We start from the raw sequence: 20,559 nt of genomic DNA on the forward strand, positions 1-20,559 counted from the left end.
CGAGAGAGTTTATTGGTAACATCGTGAAAGGTGTAAGATGGCGGTCGATGAAGTAAACTTACGAAACTGTGCCCCGATAAAATACGTTTGTGAATTTGTCAGCTATTGAATATTATTAGTCGATAGCTAGGACGTATATTTACATGACATCTGTTCCGTGAATCATTGGTAACCGGAGCGTGTCTTTTGTACAATTTCGACAGAAAGCTTCTCCGAAGTCGTAGGCTTCGCAATGTCAGTAACTGCCTCGAAACCATGCCGCGAGGAAGAAGATTCGATATTGACAGAGGAGGATGATTGGAAAATACAGCTAGCGTTTTGTAAGCCGCGTCACACGGCGACGATCGAGGGTGTCAATTGTATTACGCAAACATGGAGAATGAAAGAACGGGTTTGTTTTCTCTTGAATCGTGCACCTATTTAAACAACTCGGCGTATCTCATTGTCAGAATACTAAATAAATACGTATTTCACTCGACACGATAGTTTCACGAATTCATCGTGTAAATATTTTTTTGTTTTAGATGAAAACCGTGAGCGTGGCTCTGGTTTTGTGTTTAAACGTCGGTGTCGATCCTCCGGATATCGTCAAAACGCAACCATGCGCCCGCCTTGAATGTTGGATAGGTATTTATTCTCGTTTATTTACATCTCGGTTACCGCTGCCATTGCCATTATGTAATAGAATTTTAAGGTTATGCACACTCACGTAAATACACAAGTATCACGATATGACAACAATTCCTAAACGAATGTCATTTCAACTGATTACTGCTAGGTGGCGTTCGAACGATATTGTTAATCCAAATTCCAAATTTATTAATGCTCATAATCCAAATAATCCGAATTTCATAATGCTCTTGTAAATATATACAGTTTATACACCCAGCGTAAGACAATGTTCGGAATGCGGAATGCACTTTTCCAAAGGGACATCTTTGGAAAATTCTATGAGAAAAGCATGGAAAAATATCTAAATAAGTAAAAACATTAGAAAAACTAATTGCCAGGATGCCCTGTGAATATGTCAGGCTGTTACGCTAAAAATAAACGCGGTTTTTTAATGAAAGAGCAATTTTAGTTCTAAAAAAAAAGGCATTCGGTTCTTCTTATAATCCTTCTATTTCTCTGAATTTACGCCGTGATTCCAAACCTTTGGCTGGTATTGTATATCGAACCGGTATTGTATGTCTGTATCATTTATACGCATTGCGAGACAGAGAGAGAGAAAGCTTCATCGAAATCGGTTAATACGGGAAAAAACGACAGATACCGAAAGATGTAAGAATTCTTAGATTTATTGCAGATATAGAGATCGAAAATCGTGAAAAACTACAATTTTCACAGAAATTTTTAACATTCGTAGTTGGTCGCAACACCGACCGATTTTTATGAAACTTTCAGAACATATTCCGAAGAGATCTGCGAAACGTGTTTTTTAAATTGTTCATATAAGCAGCCCATATGAAAAAGTTTTAGAATACAACTTTTAGTATATTTTCTCTGCAATTCCGACCCAACGACTTTGGAAGCAAACCGATTGCCCTAACTTCTCGATAAAGTTGAAATCGTATGATCGGATATTAACAAAGTAATCGTATTTTTAATGGTGTCCGAATATTCGTGGGAGTCACCGTGTTTCACCGTAGCTATTGTCATAAAGCTGTGATAGCTGTATGCTGCCGAATAATGGAAATTACGTTTCGTAAACGTAAAAAGGAATTTCATGAAAAGCACTTGGAAATCTGACATTAATTTCTATCGAATCCAAGTACATTGGCTGCCGCTCTACATAGACTACATGCTACACATCCCTAATTAACGAATTTGCTAAACTTGAAGCTAGAAGCTAGAAGGGTGAAACGTTAGTAGATTGTGGTAGTTGGTAGTTGACATAATTATTTTTATGTAGTTTATATTTTCAAAATAAAAATAATACTTGTACATTTTGCGCAGTTGTTTTTAGAATCGCAATCGAAAGTTACTTAAAAGAAAAAGCATTTAAGCAGCCCTGCGTAGATTGTCGCGTTAAATACATATATCGTCTATATAGTAGTATACTTTATACATCGTACATTATACATGGAAGCAAAATGCGCACAAATGGTTCTTACTAATATTTCTGTCATATGATAAATGCAAACTGGAAAGATTATATGTATATTCTTGAAATTTTACAGATCCTTTATCGATGAGCCAACAGAAAGCTTTGGAAACTGTAGGTTCTAACTTACAGAAACAGTACGAACGATGGCAGCCAAGAGCTCGTTACAAACAGAGTTTAGATCCTACTGTTGAGGAAGTGAAAAAGTTATGCACTTCTTTAAGGAGAAATGCCAAGGAGGAAAGAGTATTGTTTCATTACAATGGTCATGGTGTTCCTAAACCTACTAGTAACGGTGAAATATGGGTATTTAATAGGGTCAGTATCGCGAGAAGTTCCTTCCGTAACAAATATTTTGCAATTCTGTTCGCATCGGTCGAATCAGAGGTTTTTCTTTTACTAATATACGAAGTGAGTCCTCGAATACATAGATGTGTAGGATCGCAGCCAAGTCCCGTTCCAGTTCCAAGTCGATTCTCGGTTTTCTGTGTTGTGGCATACGCATAGACTGCGCCGAACGTAGAAAAGGACAGCATGTAAACGCGATCCGCGCGGCCAAAGACGCGACAAAAAATAGCGTGTCGGTGAAACAATACTAGTGCGATACCGAAGCTCGTTGATTTTTTAAAATTTCTCAATTTCAATTTAAATTTAAATTTCGCTCAACTTAATCTTGAAATTTCCCTCAATTTCAAGTTGACATTTCCTTCGATTCAAAACTCGATGCTTGAAGCTTGAAACTCGAGGTTGTTGGCCCCTCGCGGGGTATATTCCCCCATAGTGGAATGGGTAGGCAAACTGATATATAGAATGGTCTCCTCCGCCGGACTTGGAATTAGAACGGGACTCGATTGCGTCGCATCGAAAAATTGAGTTACATCTCGCGAGATTTCCTTGTAAGAATAGTCGCGTCGTTTTCTTTCGCGTATGGCGTATGGCGTATACCAATCGATAGACTCGTTATACATAGTGTATTTGTCGGTGATGCGTGTAATATAATTCGATAAAAGTTCCTTTAACTCTGAAATATTTTTACAGACGTATACGCAGTACATTCCTTTGTCCGTGTATGACTTGCAAACATGGATGGGAGCACCTAGCATCTATGTGTACGATTGCTCGAACGCAGGTATTATCGTAGAATCTTTTCAACAGTTTGCGGAACAACACGAGAAGGAATACGAGGTAAAAATTATTCGCACGTTTCATTCGAAGGAGAAAAACTTATTTGTAAATATATATAATGATACGAACGTTGCATTTTAGATGGAAAGACAAGCACTTCAACAGAATCGTGCAACCGGGGTGACTACGTACGGAAATACAACAGTACCGTCTTATAGAAACTGCATCCAGTTAGCAGCATGCGCAGCTAATCAAATTTTGCCTATGAATCCGGATTTACCTGCTGATATATTTACCTCATGCCTTACAACTCCGATAAAAATTGCGTTGCGATGGTGAGACTGAAAAAAGAAAACGAAAATATCGATGAAATCGAGCTCGACTCGTGTAAAAAGCTGAATTTCTATTTTGTGTTTATACAGGTTTGTAATGCAAAATACGTCGAAATTGGTACCAAAAATATCGTTAGATTTAATCGACAAGTAAGAATATTTTACATATTTTTCGGTGATATACACGATAATAATTAGTAGACAGCAGATATCTGTATACAAAGTGAAAATATTGTCGCGTTCAATCGCGAGATACAGGAGCTAGATCGAAACTTGTTTTGTTTCATTAATAATTCTTAACATGTTGGAGATGATAGTATGTATTTACAATTTACATTATCCTTAAATTCCTTTTTATCTTTCAGTCAACCGTTTTACCTATTTATTTTTCTCGCAAACGTATAAAATTAGTTTGCGCAATTTCCAATTTTTATAGAGAAATTTTGAAGAAAATGGAATGGCATAGAATTCAATTTTTCACGGGAACAGCCTTTATAGATCAAAAACAAATCAAAATTGTACTAAATTCTATCGAATTTTATAGCATAGCATTTTTGAAAATTTTCATAAGCCATAAATGCATAAACATCCGCAGTCTATTAATAATGAATAGTGATTTTGATAAGAGCGAATAGTGACATAATCAGATGTGTGTGTGCGTGCGTGTGTGTGTGTAAGAGAGAGAGAGAGAGAGAGAGATTGTTGGTACATATTTGACTTATCGTTAGAATGGGGGGATATATTCTGTTTCGTCTTCCATCTGAAATTATTAATTGTATCTGGTTGGCAAATAAGTTCGTTCGGTTTTTTACATTGGAATAAATCAGAAAAACCGAACAAACTTATTTGCCAACCCGATATACGCAAAATCGAAGAACCAACCTTTATAGGTAATAATATCGAGAATATTTAGTATGGAATATTACATTTGAAATGCTTCGTCGTGAAAGATCTATCAAACGAATCGTGGTAAATCAATTTCAGAATTCCAGGGCAGTTGACCGACAGGAGAACAATGTTGGGAGAACTCAACTGGATATTTACAGCGATTACCGATACGATAGCGTGGAACACCTTGCCCAGAGGTAAAATAATAACGCTGTATGTTACAAGTAGTTATTTTTTCACTTATAACGGATAACGAAAGGTGCTATCCGATAAACGTATTTAATTTTCAGATTTGTTCCAGAGATTATTCAGACAAGATTTATTGGTTGCTAGTTTATTTAGAAATTTTTTACTCGCCGAAAGAATACTTCGGTCGTACGATTGTACTCCGGTTTCTTGTCCAAAATTACCACCTACCTATCAGGTAAGCAATGCCCTGAAAATAAAGGGTGTCCCGATACGAGCGGAAAATTTAAATTTAAATTAAATTAAAAGAGTGAAACACTGTTACGCGGTAAAGTAGCGATATCTAGCTCTCTGTGTGGTAGATCGTATTCTATTTGGAATTCAAGTATTCCACTCTTGTCAGGAGATTGGGAGACGACGACGCCCCCTTTACATTGCAATTGAAAGATACCAGATGTGTTTTAATTCTCTCTCTTCTCTCTCGTATAAACTTTAGCATCCTATGTGGCAAGCATGGGATTTGGCACTCGATCTCTGCTTGGCGCAATTACCATCTATCCTAGAGAACGAAGATCAGTTTGCGCACTCCCCATTTTTCGAAGAGCAGTTGACAGCCTTTCAAGTATGGCTTACGCTGGGTTCGAAAAGTCGCAACCCTCCGGAACAACTGCCGATAGTACTTCAAGTCTTGTTGAGCCAAGTTCACAGACTGAGAGCGTTGGAGTTATTGGGACGTTTTCTCGATCTTGGTCCGTGGGCGGTAAACTTGGCTCTCAGCGTAGGCATTTTTCCATACGTTTTGAAATTACTTCAGAGCAATGCCAGAGAATTACGCCCATTGCTTGTTTTCATTTGGGCGAAAATTCTTGCAGTTGACAGCGTAAGTTTCAATAGATAACCAAATTCTGATTAAAAAATTATTATTACTATTACATGAACAGCGAATTTTCTTGCACTTGTGTGACGACAATGAAGAATTTTCAAATATTCTTATATTATTTTCAATTTATACTCAAAACATGTTAAGAAAGAAAATAAATTTCTATTTCACTGCAGTTTCGCAAAGTGTTGCTGCAAATCGGGTAGAAAATGTTTATTTCGCGTAAAGATCCGCTGTCTACTTATTATTATACAGGGTGGAGAGCGTTATGGACAGGTCAGCCGAATAACTCGCTTGCTTTCCAAGATAGAGGAAAGCGGATATGCATCGGATCAAAGTCACCGGTGGTGTTCGTAACGCCTCACCCTGCATATTTAACACTAATTTCAATTAACTAACGTAGTTGTACATACATTTACAGACTTGTCAAGCAGATCTCGTACGCGATGGAGGGCACAAATATTTTTTATCTGTTCTTCAAGATACTTCTGTTCAGGTACTATCCGTTTTACGCTTTAACCCTGAGCACTCGAGCGGTGATTCTGAGGCGCCACTAAAAATTGCTGTATCGTTATTCAAAATATTGTTTACGTTTACGTTTACGTTATCAAATATATCGGTATACAATCGATTACTAAACATTTTTCAGTCGGAGACAATATTAAGCGGAGTAAAGAAAAATTTGTTTAGATCGCGATTGGTAGGAATGATAGAAAATTTTCTAAAATGATGTCTTCTCAACTTTTTTTTTATCTAACAATACTGCCTGTAACTGTAAGGATAATTTGAAAATGCGTTTTGTAGATTTCGGTAACTAGTGCATGTATACTGAAAACTTGATCGAAATCGGATAATGTTGCGATAAGCTACAACAAACCGTTAAAGATGATCGCGTAAGAGCAAAATGCCCTTGAATCAAATGAAATGAAAATCTGCCAGTTTCACCCTAATTTTAAGATCTCATCTTGAACTTGGAAACGCGTATGTGCTCGTTGCGATGTTGACCGATATTGATAAAAAAGTTGAAAAACACCATTTTTTAAATTTTCTGCGATTCCTACCAATCGCGATCTAAACAAATTTTTGTTTACTCATTCTCTAGCGAACTAATCGGTCTAACATCTGAAAAAAAGATTCAAGTCCTTTGGACCAATTTAAAAAAAAAGTTGTGCGATTTTTAAGAGTGTCCACTTAATATTGCCCCCGACTGTGTGTGTGTGTGTAGGTATTGTACACCTATGAGGTGTATTATACTACATATACATATAATATTGTATAGATACCAATTTTTCATATCCATAAAATTGAAATTGAAAAAATCGTAAATCGTAGGGAATGGAAATATTCTAGGCCGGGGAAGAAATGTTTAATTTTCGAGTTAAAATAGCTCCGAGTGCAAACGGTTAATATTGAAATATTTTTTTCAAGTTAAACCTTTTTATACCTAATTGTACACCTATAAAACGTATTAGCTAATATCGTTTGATTTCAGAGCGAGTACAGAACACTAGCAGCGTTCGTTTTGGCCAGTATCGTAAATGATTACCGACAAGGTCAAGTAGCTGCTAATCATGGTAGTCTCGTTTCAATTTGTTTGGAGCAACTTGGGGATACGAACTCTTTGTTACGTCAATGGCTGTGTTTATGTCTTGCCAGGCTTTGGCATAATTACGACAAAGCAAGGTGGTGCGGTGTTCGAGATATCGCACACGAGAAACTATTTACATTGCTAAGAGATTCAGTTCCCGAGGTATTTTAAAACCACCGATGGTTCAACTTTGTTTTCTCAATTTACTCTACTATCGTATGTTTAATAATTCGAAAACAGCGGATTTATGAAAAGATTAGAATGAAAATACTGTTCAAGTTATGTTCAATTTACTTAACATACGCTAAACCTACCGAGCCTTAAAAGTAACTGTTCCCTTATAGAAATGACAAGATTGATTTCATTAGAAAATATTTATTATACAACAGATATATATATATATACACACAACCATTCCTTATGCCTTATGAAATCATTTTAATTATTTCAATAATCTTAAAATACAAAATCTGGAACCGGTTGCTTTGACCGGTGGTGGTAGGTTTAGCGTTAAACATATATTAATACCGAAGATATATTTCAATTTCACTCCAGGTTGTTGCAATTCAACTAGAACAAAAAAATGTTTATTTTGCATAAAGATCCGCTGTCTATTTTAATAGGTATACAATAATGATCGAGTAGATAATAATGTACAATAAAATTACATAGGTTCGAGCAGCTAGTGTTTACGCTTTGGGTACATTCATAAATAGTGTTACAACGCGAAGTGAACATGCAAATAATATTGATCAAATCATCGCCATAACATTGATCAACACTGTATCTCATGATATGTGCCCCTTAGTTAGAAAAGTATGTAAGTTTGTTAGATAATATACACCTAATATATATTAGAGATGATTGCACAAGTTTGTGCCCGAGATTTGAAAATAAAATTCAATGGTTAAAACGCTATAACCGTACCGCGACCGGTCAAATCACCGCTTTCACATTCTTTATTTTTTCATTATTATTTCAGTCTTACACAGCTAAGAAATGTGACTTTGTTTAAAGTATCCTAACTCTATACCTTCTCTCTCTCTCTCTCTCTCTCTCTCTCTCACTCTCATTTCTACCCTGATCTACTCTGTTTGTATCCTAATGTTATTTTTTAGTTATTGAAATTATTAAGATGTGTGTGCTTCCATTAGAAATTATTCGAGCACGTATTAATATAAAAATTGTGAAACATCTAAATAAATTCAAGCTTTTAATTTTGATAAAAATCGATACGGTTAGTGTTAAATAGTTAAAGAATACAGCTTCTATATTGACCAATTATACATATAATCGAAAAGAAAAGAATGGTGACTGTATCATTTTTGTTTTTTTTTGTTACACTGGGCCGTACAGTAGAGCGCTCGGCCGTGCAACATCCATGAAAATTGGTCACGAACTTATGCAATGGCATCTGAATAGAATTGAATTACAGTGATCGCGCGCGCGCGCGTTTCAACTATTCTAAAGATAACGGAAATATTATTTTCTTTGCAGGAATTAGTGGTAGCGCTTCAATGGATGGTTTTACACTTTGAAAATTCCTTTGTCACTTTAGCTTTGGCTGAAGAAAACAGTCGCAAAGACCTCGTAGTGGAAACATTCTCACCGTTCAGCGGAATGAGACGCATTAGTTCCAGAGATAGATTGAAAATGCTTTCTCCTAATAACATGTACAGCGTAGACGCTACGGATGGATTTGGACAAGATCGTATCAAGAGGGTATCTTCTTCATCGTCTATAAGCAGTTTAGGTAAGTAACAGAACTGTAACGCTCGGTTAAAGATTAGCTGTCTATTGTCGGATTTTAGATAACAATTCTTTATACTGTTTCAATCGTGTACCAGGAAATAATTGGGAGTTCGTGAGGAAACCTTGCGAGTCACTTGGTAATAATAATTGGAAATTCCATTGCATGTTCGTACATAGTTCATTCGCGATCCTTCGTTTTAAATGTTGTAAATTTATATTATACTATATATGTTTAACTAATATTTATTTCGCAACTTTTTTACTTTGAAGCACACAATCGCGCAAAGCTCTCATTGTCAGATATACACACCTATGTATTCGATAATCTTAATGTTTAATAGACAATCCCAATAAATCATTGTTTCTTGGTTTTAGGACATAGTTCGCTTGGAAATTTACCAAGTCTTTCCTATGGTAGCGTATATATGAAGCTATGGCACGGGCTGTGCAACCTTGACAACGATCCGCATCCCGCGGTTGCTTCGATGTCTCAAAAAGTGACTAATCATATTCGAAATCAGGTAGAAATCTAGAAATCTCACCGGAAAATGTACTCCGTTTCGTTGAAATTGTACTCGAAAATCACTCTTTCGCAAATCAATTTCACCCTTCTGCAAATAAAATTCAACCTTTTTGTGAAATCAGTTTCACCCGTTAAGAATATTTAAAATTAATTATTTAATTATCCATCTATTACCGCGAGGGGAACATCGTAAGACTCGATACGCGATACGCTTCGATAAATACATACACACGTATGTAGTTTAATTTTTTTAATTTATTCATCGGAAAATGGCGACAATGAATATAGTATAGTACAGATATGTGCTATACTGGAGTGTAAAACCTATATTGCAGTCGTTTTTATCAGGGGTGTTCGCGGGAACCCGATCCGACCCGACCCGACTCGACCTTGAAAAGCTTCTCTAGAACACGATACACACACTCTGTTTCTTATTTTAGGTGAAAGAATCGTCTACACCCAAAGAAGGAATCGAAACGAAAACATCCTCGTCGTTGTCTCTTCCGCCATCTCCATCGAATCGCACAACTTACTTAAGGTAAGTCGATGAATTCATTGTATACACACAGTATACATAATATTATATAGTATAATACATATAGTATGTTATTCATAATGTGTTTTTTCATTATTTATCGAATCCAGTAACAGCAAAGGAGAATCACCGCCTACGGTAAATTCCGGAACAGATTTATTGCGATCTTCGAGGGTATCGTCGTCGCACGCTTCTCGATCAAGAAAACCAATTCCTAATATGGTAGGGAAATTGAAAACAATCGACGAATTTGTTCAAAGTTGAAACCAATATGATAATAAATAGACTACGGACGATGTTGATGCAATTTTCAATTTTTCTAGGCAGATTTCAGAACAAGTTAAATGAAATTTGATTTTCAGTGGTACATAGTAGCCTCTTTGGGTCCGAAATAAATAAAAATCATACGAAATTCTATCGAATTTTAATTCCGCGCAGCAGGATTTTTGACAAATTTTCAGACGCCATAAATGTACAAAGATCCGCCGCAGTCTAATGATAAATTTATGCCTGTAATTTATGTGTTACTTACTTTATAACACAGATATTGGAGGAAGCTGACGAGTTTCCTGAAGTGAAAACACCGTTAACAACTTCGCAATTTGTCGAGTGGAGTTGCGCTCAATTTGCTCAGCCTGTTAGTCTAGAAAGTGAGACCGAGTCGATGAACGATATGGAAAGCAGAGCTCATTACGAAAGGGAGTGGAGGTAAATCCGATATAATATATGTATCGATAAAATGAAAGTTTTTTCTATAGTATTATTGTTTGACGAAAGCTGTTTGTGAACGCTAAACATTCAGGTACCTAAGAAATAAAAGGCACAGATCCGAGACGAGAGAAGAACAACTACGAGCGGTACAAAGTAGAGTAGAGTCGCAGATATTTCACGCGAGATGTCCAGTTTCTCCGGAAGTCCTAACATTTCATCCTTTCGAACCTCATTTAGCTGTGGCATTGAAAGATTTCTTTGGGTAATTTACTCGGACTTGTTTCTCTTTTGCGAATTGCATCGCTACACGGTATTCCTTCGGATATGATGCGACGACCTCTCCGGGGGCTATGGAGTATGGAGTCTCGGAAAGCGGACAAGTACCTCTACTTTCTTTGACGTGTGCCGAACATAGAGAAAGACAGCGCGCGCGTAAACGACAAACAGGGACTGAGCATCGAGACGAAAGTCACATTATCCGAAGGAATACTGTATTACTCTAGCAAAACAGAGACACCTTATCGACGATATTATTTATATATTCGCTTGCAGAGTGTGGGATTATCAATCCGGTCCGAAGTTATTAACTTATTGTGCGAGTCGAGGGAATAAGGCATCGCGTATTACAGCTCTCGAGTTTATCAACGCTCACGATGTCAGTTTACTAATGGCTGGATCCGACGATGGCTCGGTTAGAGTTTGGAAAAATTATAGTAGCACGCTAAACCGTGATCCGATTTTACTGACCGCTTGGCAAGCACTAGCTGATATACAACCAGCAACAAAAACGACAACCGGTGCGTAGACGTGTTTTAACATTTAACATTTAACTTTTAATTACTCGCATATGCATATAGTATTTGTCTGAAAACCTTAAATTTACCGTTTCAAGCATAAACAAAAGTGTCGACCACACTGGCAAATATCTTACAAATATTTTACATGAACGGTCAAAGTAAAACTAGTGATTTCATTGAATAAAAATTGATTTATGTTAGCTGTTGGGACGATGTAAAATTCCATCGTAACCGCGGTTACATACTTGTGTAGAAAGTGGAGTGCGAGTAATTGAAGGACTATAATCACACAGAGAGAGAGAGAGAGAGAGAGAGAGACTAATGTACAAAATTAGTATAAAAAGTAAACGATAGAGTTTGGGTGGACTCTGTTTGCGGGTTTCTGATTACAGTGGGTATACAGTGTAAGTATTCGTACACCTTGAACAGCTCGAGAGTTTTCGTCGAGACGTTGGAAGCATCGATAGCAAGGATTATTAACAATTAAAAAATTGAAAAAAATATATCTACGCATTAGCTAGTAGTAAATCAATCCTTCTAACGTTCCAACGTCTGAAAAAAAGTCAAGCTGTTGGTCCAATTTTGGAAAAGTTTCGATCGTTTTGAAAAGGTGTACGCGCGCGAATATACTTTGTGCACCGGATCGCGCGACTTTACTGTCTACTATCTTACCGTGCTATCTAATTGTAAGATTCCGTTTCTACTTTCTGTGCATTAATTAATGAATTGTTTGCAGCAACAGCTGGTTTGGTTACTAAATGGGAACAAAAGTCCCTTACTTTAGCTGTTACGGGCGGCGATGTTCGTGTCATTAGACTCTGGGACGCAGAGAGTGAACTGAAAAAACAAGATATACCTACAGGTGCTGATTGTTGCGCTACATGCATCGATGTTGATGGCGTAGGTTAGTCATTCGTATATAAATATATCATTTTAGTTAGATCAACGAAACAAAATGAATAACTTGGATCGATTAATGAATTTCTTTTTTATGCCGTAGCAGAATTTATGCCGTGCTATAATGATTATTTGATTAGCCTCTCTGTGTGTGTGGTGTATCACAGGTTCAATGATGGCCGTCGGTTGCGGTGATGGATCGGTTCGCTTATTCGACAGAAGATTACCTCCGTTAGAATCAAGAGTTATGATTTGGAGAGAACACACAGCATGGGTGTTGGGAACGTCTTTGAGAAAATCGGAGAGATCTGCACCTCAATTGTTCACCGGATCATCATCAGGCGATATTCGTATATTTGATCTTCGAAAAAATTCCTCTGTAAGCACTGTACAGATACCGCAAGGTATCACGGCATTGGCAGCGCATGATGTGGCCGACATATTTGCATGGTAAGTTTAAATTCCATCGGCTATTTAACGTTTCTTCCCCCCCCCCCCCGGCCTAGAATAATTCGATTCTACATACTCTCGTGTATCATTTTTTTTTCATTTTATCAATATGAAATTAATACCTGACAGAATACATCTGATAGAATACTCAAATGTTTAGTATTAGTAATCAATCAGTAGAAGACTTTGTACGTCAAGTTATGCTTTTTGAAGAATAACTACTTGGAAGATCATTCGAATGTGAATGTCAACATATTATACATGGTGTAATGGTATAATGGTCTTTTCATTGGCTATCCCGAATTTTTATACAAGTTGCTATCAATATTTTTGCGATATGTACAGAGTTAAGTTCAGTCAACTTGATGCGCAAGAATAAGTGCAAACGCTTATGTAGTACATATTTATATTGTTTTGATTTCAGTGGATCGACAAATCACTGCATAAGCGTGTACAACACAATCGGTCAACATTTAAATACAATAAAATTCCACGAAGGATTTATGGCTACGCGTATCAGTCCAGTAAGTTGTTTAAGCTTTCACCCTTACCGTGTAGTACTGGCAGCTGGATGCGTAGACAACACTATTACAACGTATGCGCCTGAATCACGCAGATGACTAATAGAGATGGAATTGTTGTAAAATTATCTTTATAAATACTTGCACATCCACAGTACTTGATATTTCAAAAGATTGAGAGAAGTTAGTGGAATTAATGGAAACACTGGCGCAAGTGGGAAGACAAGGTGTTAATTTGTAAAGATTGTCGAAATCATCGAAAACTGTGTTTCGTTTTTCTTATGTAAAAGGACTACTTTCCGACAATTATTTGCTTCTAAAATAATCAATTAACAGTTTCCGTTTTTAACGATGACGGATGGACGGAGTAACGAAAGTCTGCCGAGATGACCAAAGACAGGAATACGTGTCTCTCCGTGTTTCTATTATACATGGGTGATGTAATTTTTTAGAAAATACAATCGAGATATTCGGTGTTGTTAAAAAAAACGGTGAAACGGTGAAACGGTGCATAATATATGCAAATGTGATGTAACGAAAAAGATGCGAAGTGTATATAGTACAAGTGTGTTTAATATTCCTATCAAGTTTGTATCATACGCAATGGAGAAACTTTGGTTGTTGTGCCATGCAAGATTGCTGGTGTCGATAGATTTCCGAAAAATTTCCTCAACCGAGTATAATATTTCTCTTTGGTAAATTGGTAAATTCGCGTACATACATATGCGCGCATGTTCTTTCTTTGCTTCTTAATTTTTCATTCATAAATCTAAACGAAAAGAAAAAGGGAATTACTCAAGGAGAGTTGAAAAATGTTTGTACAGGGTGTTTGCGAAATTACCTCTGTCATGACCTCTGAATCGCGATCGGCGGAGACCTGTTAGAAAAATATACCGCAAAATTCACCGCAACATTGAACCCGAACATAATATAACATTGTTTTTTATTTCATCGTATAGTACTCGTCGCAACTAACAAAAGTTTCAAAGGAACCACGTGTCTCAACGTGTGTCAACCGTTCTCTTGGTAAATGACCTTAAAGTTTCGTAAACTACATATTGCGTATACATATATGTATAGTAAAACTAAAAAATTTTGAATTTCGAGTAGTAACGATTATAATAACGAGAATAATAAATATAAATAATATAGGATGAAATGAAAAACAAAAATTGTTTTGATCTTGGGATTATTCGATGTTAATTGGTGAATTTCGTGGTAAATTTTTGGTAACACAGATCCAGATAATTTCGCAACCACCCTGTACAAACAGTCATTCGCGCTTGGTGAGGAAAGGAATTGGGGAAAGGAAAACGTAAGGACAATATATTTGAACAACTTAACTGTACCATTTTTTTTAGTTTATGACTGTTTATGACTCTTAGTGCAATAATCGTAATAGATAGTCGAAGCGACAGTAATTAAGCGACTTTCAAGAATGACAACTACAATGAACATAGATATTTCACGAGAATAATTTTTTACGAGAAAGTTTACTTGATATTTGTCTTTACTTGATAATTTCCGTGATTCAACATTTTTTTCATTGCAATTTTGGGAAAATTAGTTTCCGAGTTTCCATAAATATGAAATATATTTGGTAATTTGTAATTACCATCGGTGGTGTATTTTACATTATAAGAGGTATTAACATTATTCTCAAGTGACCGTACTTTATTATAAGTTGTGTGTGGTAACACTGTACCGCACGAACACTAAACCACGAACAATTTCCAATGCGAATACCTTCCGCGGATAACGAATCGTTCGAATGAATAATTATAGTGCGTCACGCGTAACTCGTAACTCGTATTATACATAGAATCGAATTAGTCAATTCTTTTGGAAGGTATTTAACGCGAGACATTTGTAAGTTATACCTGCGTATGTGTGTATATTTTGTTGACGTTTGACGTTTTATTTTAAAACGAAATTGACGCATGGATGATGTACGCGGTTACACTCGTTAAATTAAGCATATTTAGAAAACTAAACGAAATTCAACAATGAATTCATCACTTCGGTCTTGTATATTAGAAGTTTACGTTTTCGTTTTCGGCACATACGATTGTATTTAAACAGTTCATAGTTTGTACAATTAAAATTGTCACCGAAATAATTGATTTAAAAAATCGAAAGAAACGTTGACTTGATAAAATTCACAGAATAGTATTAGTCGATGGTAACTTAACAAATTGTTATGCTGTTCCGGAAAGTATGTTAAGTAGTATTCGATAAGTTAATATTTTTTTAAATATTTCCGATTCTAAAATGTGTTCTCTCTCTGTGTGTGTAACTATGTCATCGCAAATGTTTACAATATGTATGCAACTATGCAACTGCATTCAATATTAGGAATATGTAACCAATTTTCTTGTTTTGAAAGTTGTTCGAAAAACTGATGTAAAGATATCAGAAATTAACTTGGATAAAAGATTAACACTGGAATAACAATGCTTTATCGTGTATAGAGGTATTTCATATAATAATATAAAATAAACGCATAAGAAGATGAATTTAAAAACAAATTCTTTATACGTACGATCCTTTTGTGCGAGTATTCGCTGGCTGTGCCTTAAAAAATATTTTTAGTATTATTGTTGCGGTAATAATAATAATAATAATAACAACGTATTAAGCATATTTTAGAAATATTGTTTAAGACACAGCTGAAGAATGAAGAACGACGTTTCATCTTTTCTGTTACTCAACGATGTAGTATTTAATATGGCATAACTATACAATAAATCGAGTATAGATTTCCTGTTATTATTATTTCACTATTTTTCTATATATCTTCTAGAATAAATGTTTTACATTTGTGTACACCTAATTTTGTGAATAACTGTATATATAAAGTTGATAAAACTCTATCAAATTTCTTATACAATTTCTTCTATGTACATAAATATGTATAGTGCGAGGAGCCCTAAGTCGAGTGAATTTTCTATTTTATCGACTATGATTTTCCTGTTTTTATTTAAAAGTTACAGGGTGGTTCACCACCGTTTTTTTCGTAAACGGTAAACGGTAGTCCTATTGCTAGTAAAATATACTACAACTTCCTCCTCTTCGGTTTCTTCACTAGTGTTTATCGTTAATGAAAAAAAAACGCTATATGTAGTTACATACAAATTATCGCGAACATCTTGGATGTCGTTTTGAATATTCGATAATTGAATTGTTCACTGAAGAAACTTAAATGATGGGTTTTAGGCGTTTTAGCGAAGATAAAAAAATAACGCTATCTGTAGAGACGAAAATCGCACTATGGGAGAGATAAGAGCAATACAATTAAAAAGTCAAGCATATTTAAGAATGAAGGTGCTATACATATAGATAGAGGAAGCAGCTTGTGCCTTGATCAAAATTGTTGGCTGATACCGAATTCTTGTGTGTTTGGTAACACAGGGTCATTACCCCAAGTTTCTTCTTATCTTGCAACTTGCAACAGTGCATGCGGTTGCTAATACGCGCGGTGTCATGCGGTAATACAGGCCATGGAAATAGTCGGGACATTCTGTTAAGTGAAAAAAGATAAGATTACAGAAAAATATGGAAGTAAGGGTAAATATTGTCCAAAGGACGCGCGTGTACATTGTATTACCTGTCCATGTCTTCCTGCTGCACCAGACTACATAAATCGTATACAGCTACTACGGCACGGCGCGGCGGACGAGCTCGTTTGCGCGCGCGATAGTAAATAAATACCTGCCCGTACCTGGATGGACATCGCGACCGTTTCGTTTGCTCTCCGAAACCGAAACATTCATTTCCATTAACAACATTCCACACAGAATCCATTGACAGAACGCATACTAATCCCAGTTTGTACTTACGCTTTCTAGACAAACAGCTTTCTACAATGTTTACAGTGTGGTACAGTGGTAGTGGTGGACCATAATACATATATGAACCGACTTCGGTACGAGAAAATGATAAAACATTGACATTTTTTTATAAATATATTTCATCAAATAGTACATTAATATTATAGTTCTTGTTGTACAACAAACGTTTCCGGAATTGTTTGTACAACTTTTACTATATTCGTACTATTTGTCAATTTGTTATTGTCGCGATTTATGGTCGTTTCTTTCGAGAATCCCAATACTTACTATGATGTATGTGCTATATAATGGAGAACCAAATTTCAAAAATGAACGATTTTCAAGCACGATGCGGCACGGGTTCCCATTCTCCAATCGATCTGAAATTGTGCACTTTTTCATGCATTTTTTCAAAAATTAAGAAAAAATCGTTTCACCCCTATAGGTAAAAGAAAATTCATTCACGTTTCACCGTGTTAGAGCAGCGAGCGGAGTGATAGAAATGAGATGTTTACTTCGCGTTGGACTGAGCGCTCATTATTATTCAAGTACTGAGCAGTGAGCAGTGAGCAGCAGCGAGCAGCGAGAAGACCAGAGTAGACTGTGGACCACTGCGGACTGCTGTGGACTGCTATGTGGACTGAACTGACACCATTCTGGCACGTGCGTGGTCTGCGCAACGTACTTACCGATGAACCAGATGAACGTACTCACTTACTGCTTACAACACGTACTGCAACCGACTTGAACCGACTGCAACGTACTGACCGTACAGCTGAGCTGAGCGCAGTCGCAGTGGCAGTTGCCGCTCGGATCTCAATCGGGTCGGGTCGCTTGTTGGTTCGCCGGATAGATTCGCGGCGAATGGGCGAGCGTCTTTCATCAGTCCATTCCGAACCGTGCGCCGGGATGGTCTTGTTCCTGATTTTTCTACTAGACAATTATTCCTAAACGGTTCTCTTTCAACCAAGTTTCAACCTGTTTCGCGTTTAGTGCCCGTTCGCGTTCGTGGTTATTGATTTATTCGTTCGCGACTATTCCCGCAGGATTCAGTCAGTGCGATTACATATCGTGATGGATCGATCATCGAAAATAATACTTCGAAAGATCATCATAGACATCGTGTGCCTATTCGTTGGTAAGTGAATCGCTTCTCTGTGCAGAACCGTCGCGCACAGATGCGAGCCGCGAATATGTGTTCTTACCAAGCTGAATATCACGCGAACACGAGAGATTCCTTTGTATCCGCTCGGCAGAAGAGTACGATGAACGATGATTGCGTTATATCGAGCGGCTGTCAGACTGTCAGACTGACAGTAGAGGCGTCGCGCGTCGCACGCGGCTCCTCTGATGTGCCAGTGAACTAACCTTTAAATTGGCAGGTGCTTCCTGCAAACAGAATCGGATTAGCTCGCGATGTCATTCCGCTCGTAAACTCTCATCTTCTTTAATTAGTTTGATCGTGCTTTTTCTGAACCAGTCTCACACCGTTTCCATGAACGTGCAACGTGCACCGACACGTCGCGCTAATACGTACATGCTCTGATTAGCGTATACCGATTCGTTCTTCTATTGTGTTTACATGTACATAACGGTTATTCATAGAAATCGGTTCGCTAGATGAATTTTAGTACACTCATTCGAATTTCTACTCATTTGTATTTACATGTGTACAAACCAGGGCTTGAAAACAGTTACGATATCGATTTCGGTCCTTCTGAAACACAGTTACGAAGGACCGATATTCTAAATACTATGTATACATATGTATAAATGTTAGGAAGGATCGAAATTTTGATTGATATGATATCGGCTTCGATTACGGTCCTTCGTACACGATATGTATATCGGTCCTCGTATCGGTTCCAAGTTTCAAGTTATACATTGTACATAGCAAGTTTCCAAGTTTCAAGTTATGGCTTGAAACGAGTCCGAAAATAATTACTTGAATAAAAAAACTGTTATACATATTTTGGTCATAATTGAAAGTTGTTTTATTATAACAATAAATATGAGTATACATTATTCACTATTTTTACATTTACTTTTTTATTGCAATTTTCATTTTCATTATGCAGCTTAAACAAGGCGTGTTTAAAGTTTAAACCAAGTATGTAATAATATATATCATCTACGTATAATATTTGATGACATACTGAATTGTACTGGATCGATGTGGAGATAAATTGAATTTTAGTGCGGAAAATAATCTTTCCACGCTAACCTGAGTTGGCGGAACAGCCAAAATTACACAGGCTACCACCCGTCACCGATGACGTCGAGTCGAGTCGAGTCGACGGTCGCGTCGGCAATCAACAATAAGGTGCTTGCTGGTCTCTTTGCCACCGATTCCAAAGCATCGGCCGAGCCGATATAGGACCGACAAAAATAATGGTCTTGGAACTATAGAACTGATACATGTACAATGTACGAGGTCCGATATCCGTGTACGAATATCGGTCAAGCCCGAAATGAGAAACAGTTTCAGTTTTATTTCCGGGCCCGTTTCAAGCCCTGATACAAAGATCGCATTTTACCAGGTTTTAATTATCAACTCGCTTTCTTCTGTGTGTCTGTCTGTTTGTCTGTTCGGTACAAATTTTGCAATTGATTTTAAACCATCTTCCCGATTTAAGCTAGAGACTCGAAACTTTAAACAGCTCAGAACTGTATGACAATGCAATATTACATACTCGCTTTCGTGTCTGTCTGTCTGTTCGTTCGTTCGGGTTAGGGTTCCATACTCTCGGAACTATGTACACCTTTAAAAGGCTGCATCTGAAAGCACAACACAACACATTATACAAAATTGCGACAGCGAACGGGACCAAGTTACTCCGACCACACGGTCAAAGTAGTACTGCGGTTGTCACCTCGATTTTTTTACGCGGGGAAATGTTGCGTTTGTTAATTGGTCGGTGGTGTGTCGGAAGGACTTTAGATTGAGAAGTGGGGAAACTGTCGAGGAAATTCCTTCGGTCATGAATGACGTGTGATTTGTAAGGGTAGTCCGCTCGTAGCTTCGATGGGTCCGTCCAGGTCCGTCGCACGTGTTGTCCATTTACAGGTACATACGTATGTATAAGTATGTATCGTCTATAAACCGCTGGAGGAACGGTGAGGTACGGTAACATTTTATAATACAAGATTAATATCCTTATAACAATTTTGCAACTTGAAATTTATGATTCAGGCCTAGCGACGAATGTCGACGAATAGCTATTCAAAACTCGCAATCACAAATTTTCAGGACTACACTGTGTATGGGTTTAGGAATCTGTATGCGTATGGGGGCAAGGAAAAATTATTTTATACTTTTTAGTCCGTCTTAAAAACGTGGTATATTAAAATATTTTAACTTCCCGATTTTATAGGGAAGTTAGTGTAATGACCTCGAAAATCGATTTTTTAGCAGATCTTCACGTTTCATGGTCATTGCA

At 37.0% G+C, this 20,559-nt stretch overlaps 2 protein-coding genes and 1 long non-coding RNA gene across 7 annotated transcripts in view; 2 read left to right on the forward strand and 1 right to left on the reverse strand.

Annotated features, from left to right (window-relative positions):
* Positions 1-14,829, forward strand: Raptor (regulatory associated protein of MTOR complex 1). Of its 4 annotated transcripts, none has more exons than XM_076441581.1 (23): positions 2-391; positions 525-627; positions 2,181-2,422; positions 3,143-3,289; positions 3,371-3,564; positions 3,652-3,711; positions 4,546-4,646; positions 4,740-4,873; positions 5,132-5,515; positions 5,937-6,011; positions 7,008-7,265; positions 7,776-7,919; positions 8,601-8,856; positions 8,951-8,992; positions 9,231-9,376; positions 9,819-9,916; positions 10,024-10,135; positions 10,458-10,621; positions 10,716-10,886; positions 11,177-11,421; positions 12,158-12,325; positions 12,486-12,768; positions 13,193-14,829. In XM_076441581.1, the coding sequence occupies exons 1-23, from the start codon at positions 233-235 to the stop codon at positions 13,386-13,388; spliced, it is 3,882 nt and encodes a 1,293-aa protein (XP_076297696.1). In that variant the 5' UTR covers positions 2-232; the 3' UTR covers positions 13,389-14,829. The 4 variants fall into 4 exon arrangements, with proteins under 4 accessions (XP_076297699.1, XP_076297696.1, XP_076297697.1 ...); XM_076441582.1 differs by having other exon boundaries at positions 12,164-12,325; XM_076441584.1 differs by lacking the exon at positions 13,193-14,829 and having other exon boundaries at positions 1-391; positions 12,425-12,589.
* A 1,402-nt stretch (positions 14,830-16,231) lies between these two features.
* Positions 16,232-20,236, reverse strand: LOC143217376 (uncharacterized). Of its 2 annotated transcripts, none has more exons than XR_013010790.1 (3): positions 19,813-20,236; positions 16,897-18,508; positions 16,232-16,809 (listed from the first exon to the last, which is right to left on the reverse strand). It is a non-coding gene; the product is annotated as an uncharacterized LOC143217376 (long non-coding RNA). The 2 variants fall into 2 exon arrangements; XR_013010791.1 differs by lacking the exon at positions 19,813-20,236 and having other exon boundaries at positions 16,897-17,133; positions 17,408-17,587.
* Wun (wunen) overlaps positions 18,122-20,559 on the forward strand; it is a 45,759-nt gene continuing 43,321 nt past the window's right edge. The window contains exon 1 of the mRNA XM_076441585.1: positions 18,122-18,257. Coding sequence (XP_076297700.1) covers positions 18,194-18,257 — 64 coding nt within the window. The 5' untranslated portion in view covers positions 18,122-18,193. The remainder of the gene's footprint in view (positions 18,258-20,559) is intronic.

Source organism: Lasioglossum baleicum, chromosome 16, assembly GCF_051020765.1.
Source record: "Lasioglossum baleicum chromosome 16, iyLasBale1, whole genome shotgun sequence".
Lineage (NCBI taxonomy): Eukaryota > Metazoa > Arthropoda > Insecta > Hymenoptera > Halictidae > Lasioglossum > Lasioglossum baleicum.

Coding starts and splice junctions, on each gene's coding strand:
- Raptor (XM_076441581.1), top strand. CDS start 233: ATGTCAGTAACTGCCTCGAAACCATGCCGCGAGGAAGAAGATTCGATA. Junction 5,516..5,936: donor AAATTCTTGCAGTTGACAGC/GTAAGTTTCAAT, acceptor ATACATTTACAG/ACTTGTCAAGCAGATCTCGT. Junction 7,266..7,775: donor TAAGAGATTCAGTTCCCGAG/GTATTTTAAAAC, acceptor AAAATTACATAG/GTTCGAGCAGCTAGTGTTTA.